At 44.3% G+C, this 10,849-nt stretch overlaps 1 protein-coding gene across 1 annotated transcript in view; it reads left to right on the forward strand.

The window, feature by feature from the left end:
* Positions 1 to 278: 278 nt before the first annotated feature.
* Positions 279 to 10,849, forward strand: part of Cph (BCL11 transcription factor chronophage) — a 60,744-nt gene continuing 50,173 nt past the window's right edge. Inside the window, exon 1 of the mRNA XM_043008314.2 lies at positions 279 to 1,620. Coding sequence (XP_042864248.2) covers positions 1,491 to 1,620 — 130 coding nt within the window. The 5' untranslated portion in view covers positions 279 to 1,490. The remainder of the gene's footprint in view (positions 1,621 to 10,849) is intronic.

Raw genomic sequence — 10,849 nt, forward strand, 5'->3', positions numbered from 1 at the left:
AACTTTCGGAACTAAAAGTCTATGTGCGTATCGACGGAGAGCATATGTGTGTACGTATAGATATATGTATGTACGTGTGAGTGGGTGCCTGTGTATGTGTATGTATGTATGTATGTACGTGTGTGTGGCGGGGTCGCGGCGGGGTCCGCGAGGCGAGGCAACGGCGAGGAGGAGGAGGAGGAGGAGGAAGAAGGAGGGAGGGAGGAGGAGGAGGAGGAGGAGGGAGGAAGGAGGAGGAGGGTGGTGGTGGAGGGTGGACGGGGGACCGCCTCGGCCACCACTGCTCAGTCACCCAGCGGACCCTGTAGTGTGAGGACGTCTCGCTGCTACCGCCCACTCGCCGCTCAGTCCACCACTGGCACTAGACCCAGGCGGCGGCGAACCAGCGGCGGTCCTTCTTCTTCTTGCGCCGCGACCCGCCCCTGAGTGCGTGTGTGCGTGTGTGTGCGTGTGTGACACTCCAACGTGGACTATCTTCGCACTATTTTACTCTACGGTGAACCGAGATAAAGGAGAGAGAGAGAGAGAGAAAATTATTAAAGGAAGGAAAGGCGGAGAGAGAGAGAGAGAAAAAAAATTCGGAAACCTTTATTTATTTTCTTTCGGTTTCGAGAAGAGTTTGAGTTTTCGTTTTTATCTCTTTGGTTTTGATTTCGTTTCAAAGAGGAGAAGAGGAGAAGAAAAAAAATAATAATTAAGAGAGAAGGGAAATCAAGAGAAAGAGGAACTGTTTCCAAGAGGAAGACCTCGTGTGCTGAATTTTGTTTTCCCCGACCGAGTCATGGGATAAGGAAGGATAATTTCCGTCAGGATACATTATACAAAAATTAGAATATATTTTTGTTGTTTTCCTTTTTCCCGTTCTTGTCGGTCCTCAAGTCATGAGAGAAAAACGACTTCCGGAGACTTTTGAAATGAGGAAAAAATAAAGAAAAGTTTTGGGAGAGAGAGAGAGATAGAAAAAATGATCTGATTAATAGAGAGAAAATCGGAAAAGAAATACGATTGTTTTTTTTTTTGTTTTGTTTTTTCTGGTTAAGAAATAAACATCACAGCTGACAACTTGGTTTGTTTATTTTGTTTGGTTCTATCATTTGGTTTGTGACCAGTGAAGTTTTTTTTTAAAAACTCTCCCGGTTGAAGAAAGGGAGAGAAATTGAAAGAAAAAAGGGGAAAGAAAAAAATAATAGAGGAAAGAAAAAAAAATAGTGTTCCCTCTATAACGAAGGAGGTGCAGACGAAGGAGAATAAAGAAGAAAGAAAAACAAACAAACCAAGAAAGAAAAAGGAAACAAACACGAACACAAACAACTCAACCCCCTCCAAAAAGGAAGCCCCCAACGAACCTCAAGAAAATCCCCCTCCCCCCCCTCAAAAAAAAAAAATAAGAAACCCCCCAATCCGGAGACATCACAGCGTGCGCGCGCGTGTGTGTGTGTGAGGCTGGGCATGATATCAGAAGAATTCCCGTCTTACACGCTGCCTCCTGTATGAAACTCCGAAATCCTGAAACCCAGAAGATGGAAGTACTGTACCCGGGAAACCTAGCTCTCTTGAGCATGTTCCTCAAGAATCCAGAGAACGAGAAGGACGACATCAAGAAAGATGAAAGAAAGAAAGGTAAGATGGTTCTCTTCTTTTTTTTAATTTTTATTCATTTTTTTAAATTGTTTTTCTAATGATCTTCGTTAATGTTGTGTTTTTTTTTTATTCGTTTTAGATTCGGTTGTGTCTGTGTGTGTGTTCTTTTTTCCATCTTCCTTCTTTCTTCTTCTTCTTCTTCTTCTTCTTCTTCTCCTTTTGGTTATTCCTTAGTCTTGTCTTCTTATTTATTCTGTCTTTGCTCTGGTGGTGTTTTCGTTTCCCTCTTCGTGTGTTCTATACGGTGTGGGTGTGGGCGTTTATGTCTCTGTTTTAATTAAGTATATAACGCGTGTTCCGTGTTCCGTGTTCTGAGAGAGGGTTATGGTTAGAAGGGGGGAAGGGGAAAAAAAGAAGAAGGGGATGATATATATATATATATATTATTTCTCTATCAAATCGGTTGGTCCATATTTCCCCTCTCCCGGCGCGGGCGTGTGTGTGTGTTTGCGTGTGTCTCTCGTGGTCGCTGTCTTTCTCCTTCCTAAGGCGCTGAAGAAATGTTCGCAAGTATCTCTTTCTTTCTCTCTCTCTATCTATCTATCTATCTATCTATATATCTATTTATCTATCTATCACTTTCTCTCTCTCTCTCTCACTGTCTCTTTATCGGGTCAATTGCGTCGTAACGGAAGCTAATAATTTGGTTAATTCGTAACAAGCATTTCGTCACGGACAGCTTTCGTGTGATTAAGTTTCTCCGTCTTTTTCTTCCTCTTCTTCTTCTCTAATTTATTTCCCCTCTGTTCTATTCATTCTCTCTCTCTCTCTCTCTCTCTCTCTCTCTCTCTCTCTCTCTCTCTCTCTGTTCCGAAATTTCCCCTCATTGATAGTAACAACGTAGCGGTGATGCGCAGTGTTTATAAATAGGCATTTTTCCCATCATGTAATTCTGAAGTGTAAGGTGAGGATGATGTAAATATTAATGCTGTTCTTGTTTAGTTGTAGTTAATATTGTTATTTTTTAAAATTATTATTATGATTATCATCCTCTTCATTAATATTATTGCTATTATTATTATTGTTATGATAATGATTGTGATTATTGTTGTTGCTGTTGTTTTCATAATTATCATTACATCACAGTTATTATCATTGTTTCAAAGGTTGTTATCAATGTCACCTTTCCCGTTGCATTGTTTATAGCTTGTCGTTCAGTCCTGAATCATTAGTGTCACATATGCCAATCAACCGAACCTCTTTATTCCACGCAAAAATAATATACATCACGTAACCCTAATTTATCTTATTACTAAATTTATTTCCCATACACTCCGGATACATTATCTCCGCGTCGGTATCTTACTGTTTGTTATCAGTTTCGTTCATGACAAAGGGAGAATATAAACTGCTGTGTGTGTTTCCAATAGGTTCCTTGTTATGCACGATTGCAATTAGAATTTAGTGTCTCAGTTTTGCCTCTACGTGTTGTATTGTATGTTCATTAGGTAAAGGTTTGATATGAAAGGTTAACACGGTTTCAGGACTGTTAACACGTTGTCGGGACGCAAAGCGAGGTGCTAGGGCGGTTAGCACGGCGTCAGGACATTTAACACGGAATTAGGACGCATAACACGGTGTCACAACGGTTGTCACGGTGCCAGGGCGGTTAACACGTTGTCAGGACTGTTATCACGGTACCAGGGTGGTTAACACGGTGTCAGGACGCGTAACACGTTGTCAGAACGGTTATCACGGTACCAGGGTGGTTAACACGGTGTCAGGACGCATAACACGGTGTCAGACCGGTTATCACGGTGTCATAACAGTTAACACGGTGTCAGAACGAAAAGGAAGAGGTTGAGAGGTTGCTAATGAAAGAGGAAAAGGCGATAGTAAATAATAAAGGGATTTAGGTTAGGAAAGAGATACAGAGAGAAAATAGAGGAACAGAGATTAGGTTGAATTAGTGAGAAATAGTTATCGGGGAATAGAATAAGAATGAAGGGATAGAGAGAGGAGAGTAAGAGAAAGAGAGAGAGAGAACTCGGAAGATGAGCGGACGGACAGAAACGGGATAACGATAACGGAACGAAAATAAATTTTTAAGAAGTGTAAAAAGATAGAGAGAGAAAGAGAGAAGAGACGGAGAAATAAAAATAAAAAAAGAGTGGAAGAAAAAGAAGAAGAAGAAAAAAAGAGGAGGACACCATTACAAAATCAGCCCTTACGACCTATCCTTCAAAAAAGGACACCTCCTACGACCTATCCTTCTTGCACTCATACATCCTTCCCTTATTTATTCTGCCTTCCCTTCGCGGCGCGTGCGGATCGGTCAAGGAACGAACCGTTTTTGCACGTGCAGGGGGTAGGGTGGGAGAGGGGGAGGGGCGGGGGGGCTAGGGCAAGTCGGGGAGGGAGGGAGGGAGGGAGAGAGGGAGGGCCGGAAGGCGGGAGGGAGGGTGAGAGGTAGGGAGGTAGGGTGGTAGGGTGGTAGGGAGGGGGTTAGGAGCTTGAAGAGAGAGAGAGAAAAAAAAGGAAATACGTAACAGTGGGTCTTGACGCGCGACTCGCGTGTGCGTATCTGTGCTCACGCGCGCGCACGTGTGTGTTTGTGTGTGTGTGTGCGTATGCGTATGTGTGTGTGTGTGTGTGTCCGTTTGCTAATGCGTGTACATGTAGATATACAAGGGTATACTTCCACGCAAACAATTCGTAAAGAATATCCTATCTTCACCATCCACGCTCTCTCAATCTATCCACGCGTCCCAAAGTAAACGTCCCTACCTCCTATCCCTACCTCCTATCCCTACCTCCTATCCCTATCTACCAAGACGTTTTCCTACGAGAGAAACGTATAAGAAAGTCACTCTCCCGGCGGCAGCACACAGAGGTTCGGGGGTGTAACAAACGTTTGTAATTCCTTCGCGGAGAGAATGTGTAAACAAGAAAAAGGTTTCGGTGGGTAGGGGCGTAGGAGGGGTACGGGGGTGGGGGGGTTGAGGGGGGTGGATGTAGGGGTAGGGGGGAGAGGGAGAGGGGGGGTATCTTCCGCTGCCGCTACCCACTACCCACTAAGATGCCGCTGCGAGAGTTAAACGCGGTTTTCATTGAAGACTTTTTTTTTTTCTTTTCTTTTCTTTTTTTTTTTTTGGAGTGTAGTATCGTCTTGTAGTAACATTGTAAAATGGTAAAGGTAACAGAGCGGTAACGTAGCAGGAAGAGGAGGAGGAGGAGGAGGAAGAGGAGGAGGAGGGAATGGAAGGGAGGGGGAAGAGGAGAAGGAGAAGGAGGAGGAGGAGGAGGAAGAGGAGGCGAAAGAGAAGGAGGAGGAAGAGGAGGAGGAAGTCTCATTTACTCTTGTGCTTAGAGGATTATTATATGGCTAAGCTTCGGTAAGGTTGTTAACTGTTGAGATAATTTGGCTTTCTGCTCATTGCCTTCTCTTCCCTTCTTCCTTCTCTTCCTCCTCTTCTTCCTTCTCCTCTTCCTCTTCCTCCCCCTCTTCCTCTTCCTCCACCTCTTCTTCCTTCTCCTCCTCTTCCTTATCCTCCTCTTTCTCTTCCTCCACCTCTTCTTCTTTCTCCACCTCTTCTTCCATATCCTCCTTTTCCTTCTCCTCCTCCTCTTCCTCTTCTTCTTCCTCCTCCTCCATCTCCTCACCTTCTCCTCATCTATCTCCTCACTCTCCACCCTCCTCTTCTCTCCTCCGCCATTCTCTTCCCTCCTCCTCCCTCCCTCCATCATCCTCCCTCGGCCATTCCGCCTCCTCTTGCCCCCCTCCCCCCCCCCACCCATTCCCACAAGCGTAATCAGCCGCATGGAGGGGGAGGGGGGGAGGAGGAGGGGGAGGGGGAAATGGCTCCCCCCTGGTGAGAATCTCGTTAATTGTTGCTTATTTCCGATCGAAAGGGGGGAGAAATAGAGAGAGAGAGAGGGGGGGGGTGTTAGAAAGGGAAGGAGGATTGAAGAGGGAAGGGTCAAGATGTCGATAGAGAAAGGAGGAAGGGAAAAGAAAAGAAAAGAAAAGAAAAGAAAAGAAAAGACGAAAAAAATGGATCGAAATAAGAAAAAAAAAATATATCGTTCGGAAAAATAGAATAAAAATGATTATAGTTATAAAGAGAGAATGAAGAGGTAAATAAAGATAGAAGAAGAAGGACGGAAACTCTGGAATTAATTACCTCTGATTGCTTAAGAAGTCTTGAGGAAAGCACGTGACATGCGGAAACAAAACAAAAGAAAATAATTAAAAGGGAAGATAATAAGGATAAAGAAGATAATGATAACAAAAATGATAATTGATAATGATAGAAATAAAAGAAAAACGCGTTTCAATTTCAGAAAAAAAAATATATATATATGATAATAAAGCATAAGGCAAAAAAAAGAAGAAAAAAAATACTTGCAACGTTGATATCAAAGTTTACGGTTGCATAACAAGTGTTGCACGATTCATAAGCATTCATTAGCAGGAAGTTTAAGGAGCAAATGTGTGAAAAAGAGCAGGAGGTGGAGGAGGGGGAGGAGGAAGGAGAAGAGGGAAGGAGAAGGGGGGAGGGGAGGGGGGGGAAGGAGAAAGAGGGGAGGGGAAGGGGGAGGAGGAGGGGGGAGGGGGGAGGGGAAGGGGAGGAGGAAGGAGAAGGGGGGAGGGGAAGGGGAGGAGGAAGGAGAAGGGGGGAGGGGAAGGGGAGGAGAAAAAGGAGGGGGGGAGGGGAAGGGGAGGAGAAAGAGGAGGAGGGGGGAAGGCGAAGGAAACATGAAAGTGACTGAAATAATATCGTCTTTTATCATATAAGAATTATGGAAGAATGAAATGAAAAGAAAAAGTTAATGAAAGCATTCACGATATTTTTTCTCTCTCTCTTTAATCCTTTTCGGAATTGTTGATAGTTATCGGTTCTTCATTCTTCCTCTTCGTTCTTCTTATTTCTTCGAAAAGGGTCGAGAAGGAGAAGGCGAAAAAATAAGAAAAAATAAGCGGAAATATTAAGAGAAGAAGAATATTCTGAGAGGAACGGAAAACAAGATATGGAGATTAGACACATCAATGAAAAAAAAAAAAAAACATATAAATATATATATATATATATATATATATATATATATATATATATATATATATATATATATTGGTAGATAGATAGATATATAGATAGATAAATTACCGAGAAAAATCCCCTCTAACATAACCCGACCGGAAAACAAAAACAAAAGACGAACGAGATGCGCAATCCCGTAGTCCAAAATCGCCAACGCAGGGAGTCGGCATCGTATATACACATATATATGACACCAATTACAGCCTCGCCAAGTACGCCATTCCCATTCCAACAATTCGGGAATCGCAGCGAGCCCTATCGAGAATGACCCCTCAGTTTCCCTCCCGAATTTCCCCTCAGAAGGAATCGAGGGGAGGGGTAGGGTGGGAGGGAGAGGGAGGGGGATGGGGAGGAAGGGGGGTCGTCGCCGGATGACCCCAAAGGCAGAATTAATGCATTTGTATGGTTGGTTGTATGACCGCTGTTAGATTGGTCATCTGTGATATGGGGAGGGAGGGAGAGAGAGAGAGAGAGAGAGAGAGAGAGAGAGAGAGAGAGAGAGAGAGAGAGAGAGAGAGAGAGAGAGAGAGAGAGAGAGAGAGAGAGAGAGAGAGAGAGAGAGAGAGAGAGAGAGAGAGAGAGAGAGAGAGAGAGAGAGAGAGAGAGAGAGAGAGAGAGAGAGATTGAGAGAGAGAGAGTTCCTTTTAGATTAGTAAAGGATAATCTTCTTTGGTTTTGTAATTAGATGTTTCTTTTATTATCTCTCTCTCCCTCTTTCATTACGCTTTAATTAACTGTATAAAGTTATACATTAATTCAAACAGATACGGAAGAATTATGCGAATAGCGGCGAATGGTAAAGGAAGCGGCGAAACTCTACGGAAGATACACGCCGCGTTTTCTATTGACCTCTCTCTCTCGATGATCGATACGGGCCCTCGCACGGTCGGTGTGGCCTCGTCTGTTCTGCTGAGCTGTGCTGGCTCATCTCTCTACATCGTCGTGAGCGTGGCGTGTTGGGGTGTTGAGGGTGGTGGGGGGGGTGGCGGGGGCGCCTCGGGGTGTGGGGTGGGGCGTATACTGTGGGGGGGTTGCGTCCGTTGTTCTGCGGGGTTGCGGGGAGTGAGGGCGGGGTCTCTCTCTCTCCGTGCCTCGAGGGTCTGCGGGGGTCGCGGGGCCTTGTCCCCGGGGTTAGCTTTTGTACGCTTGCTTTTATTTTTTTATATGTTTGGGTTTGTCTTATTAATGTCTCTCCATGGCTACTCTACTAGCTCTCTTTCACCTCCCACTCTACCTCTCTCTCTACTCACCTCTCTCAATCTCTCCCTCTCAACTCTCACCCTCACCACTTCACCACCTCCTCTCTCCTCATCTCACTTCTCCTCTCTCTCGCCGCGCGGCGCCTCTGCTTTCTCTCTCCTCTCTTCTCTCTCTCTCTCTCTCATATCCTCAAGATCTCTTCTCTCTCTGAAGACTTTCAGCCACCATCCTCTCCGGTGGGCAACCGAGGTGGGGCTGTCGCTCAGTCCTGCCGCCGTCACCCTCTCTCTTCGCTCAATCACCGATACTCTACTCTTCACACTCTTATCACTCTCCACCCTCACCTCCTCTCACCTCTCTCACTTCTCACTCTCACCTTCACACCACCAACTCACACACCCTACCACCTCCCTACTACACACACACCACCCACACACCACCCACACCCTCCACCCACTAATCACACTCACCAACACTCTCACCAACAACACACACACCCACCCACCCTCATCCACCCACACACACAACTCAGTGACATCTCTCCCACATATCTCACAGTTCTCGCTTATCCGCATAGTGACAGAAAGGGTTACAAAGACTAATACTTAAAGATACACCCATCGCTCATGAGTAAGTAAATTAATTAATACATATCCACACACTTTCATTTATCAAAATTCAACAAAGCTTTTCAAAAAAAAATAAAAACCACTTCCTTATCCTAACCAAAAAAACTCCTTTAAATACCAAAACCCGAAATAGTGACATTGAAAGCTTGCAACCATCCCCGGGCTTTGCTTTGCTTTACTTTACTTGCCGGATTCCCCCTCTTCGACATTGCAAATTGTATTACTGACCATATATACTCGTAGTGCCGGTTTCCATTTCTACAGCGAACGAGGCTGGCGGCCGGACAAAGGGAGCGCCGGTAATGTTATTATGACCACTGAGAGCCAATCACAGAGCAGGATTTAAGTGTACATTAAATTCCCGCCGAAATTATTGGCAGTTGGACTTCCACCAATGAAATCACGCCGTTTGGGGTCCATTAGGAGGCGAATTTTGGCGGAGGGATTTTTTCTTTTCTTTTTTTCTTTCTTCCTTTTTCTTTTTTTTCTTTTTTTACTTCTTTTATTTTTTTGTTCTTATTTTCTTATTTTTTTTTCTCTTTCTTTACGTTCCTCTTTTCTTTTCTTTTTTAGTTTCTTTTTCTTTTCTTCGTTGTGTGATTGATTTTTTTTCTTTTTTTTGTTTTGTATTGCGATTTATTTTTTCTTTCTTTTTTGATGATGAAGCGGGAGAACGGAGAGAGAGAGAGAGAGAGTGAGTGAGAGAGAGAGAGAGAGAGAGAGAGAGAGAGAGAGAGAGAGAGAGAGAGAGAGAGAGAGAGAGAGAGAGAGAGAGAGAGAGAGAGAGAGAGCTGAGAGACACATCGCACAAAATCGCACGCAAATGGACCCGGCCCCCCCAAAAAAAGAAAAAAAAAATCGCCACTTTTCAAATTTCATTAATTCCCATTAATTTCCCAACAGAATGTAGGCAGTTTTAAGATTTTAAAAAAGCGCCTCCTCCCTTCCCCCTCCCCCGCCGCCTCCCCCGCACACCCTCCCTCACCCCCCTCCCTCCCCATTCTCCCCTTCCCTTCCCTCTCCATTCTCCCCTTTCCTTCCCGTGTACCTGTTCCTCTCCGCTGATCCTCTCTAGCGCTCGCTCTTCTCCGCTCCCCTTGTCCGCGTCTCCGTCCCGTCTCAACCCTTACCCTATATCCATGCCCCCTCTTTCCGCCTCTCTCTAGCCCGTCCTTCCCTCCTGCTTCTCTCCTCAGCCTTCCTTTCGCTCTCTCTTCTCATTCCCTTATCCCTCTTCACCCACCTTCCCCTTCCCCTTTCCTCCCTCCCCCCCTCCTACCCCGCCGATCGCCGTGCTTCCCGTGTCTTCTCACCGTCCCCCTCCTTTCCCCCACCTTCCCTTCCCTTTCCATCACTCTCTCTTCCCTTCCCCTTCCCTCCCCTTTTTCGCGCCCCCCTTCTCCCCCTTTCCTCCGCTTTCTCCCCGCCTTCTTCCCGCAGACCCGAGCGCAGTTAAATGAAAATGACGAAGAATTATGGCTTATAAAATAGCAATGTTGAGCAGGTTACGAGCAGATCGTTTTGAGTTAGAGGCAGCGATTGACAGATGACAATGCACGGGCAAAGTGAACTCCACCCCACGCGTCTACATTGTGGTGCTCGGCCCAACATAAACGGATGTCGACGCAGCCGCACGAAGCGGAGGTCAAGAGAGGAGAGCGGATGTCAGCGGATGTCAGATGTGCTATTCCCTTCGCTATTGTCACGTTGTTTTGTTTAATTTTTGTGTGCGTTGCTGATTATTTGTTATTCTTGTTATTATCTTATCATTATTATTTTTGTTATTGTTATTATTGTTATTATTATTATTATTATTATTATTATTATTATTGTTATTATTATTATTATTATTGTGATTATTATTATCATCATCATCATTATTATTATTATTGTTATTATTATTATTATTATTTTATTATTATTATTATTATTATTATCATTATTATCATTATTATTATTATTATTATTATTATTATTATATATTATTATTATTATTATTATTATCATCATCATAATTAATATCACTATTGTTCTTATGACTATTATTATTGCTATTATTATCATTACCATTATTATTATCATTATCAGTATTATTTTCATCTCTTTTTTTTATGTTGCCCTATTTTTCAATTTTTCTTCCTATGACCAGAGTAGTAAAGCTTAGAAAACATATATGTTCCCTCCCCCTTCCCCATTCCCCCTTCCCCCTCCCCCCCCCCCCCCTTCCCCCCCTTCCCCCTCCCCCCCCCCCTTCCCCTCTCTCCTCCTCTCCCCCTCTCAACCCCCCCCCCTTCCCGATCGACCTCACACCACCAGTAGCGGGACACTTGTTTTGTG

Source organism: Penaeus japonicus, unplaced genomic scaffold (assembly GCF_977035675.1).
Source record: "Penaeus japonicus unplaced genomic scaffold, GWHDUDI00000001_assembly GWHDUDI00000016, whole genome shotgun sequence".
Lineage (NCBI taxonomy): Eukaryota > Metazoa > Arthropoda > Malacostraca > Decapoda > Penaeidae > Penaeus > Penaeus japonicus.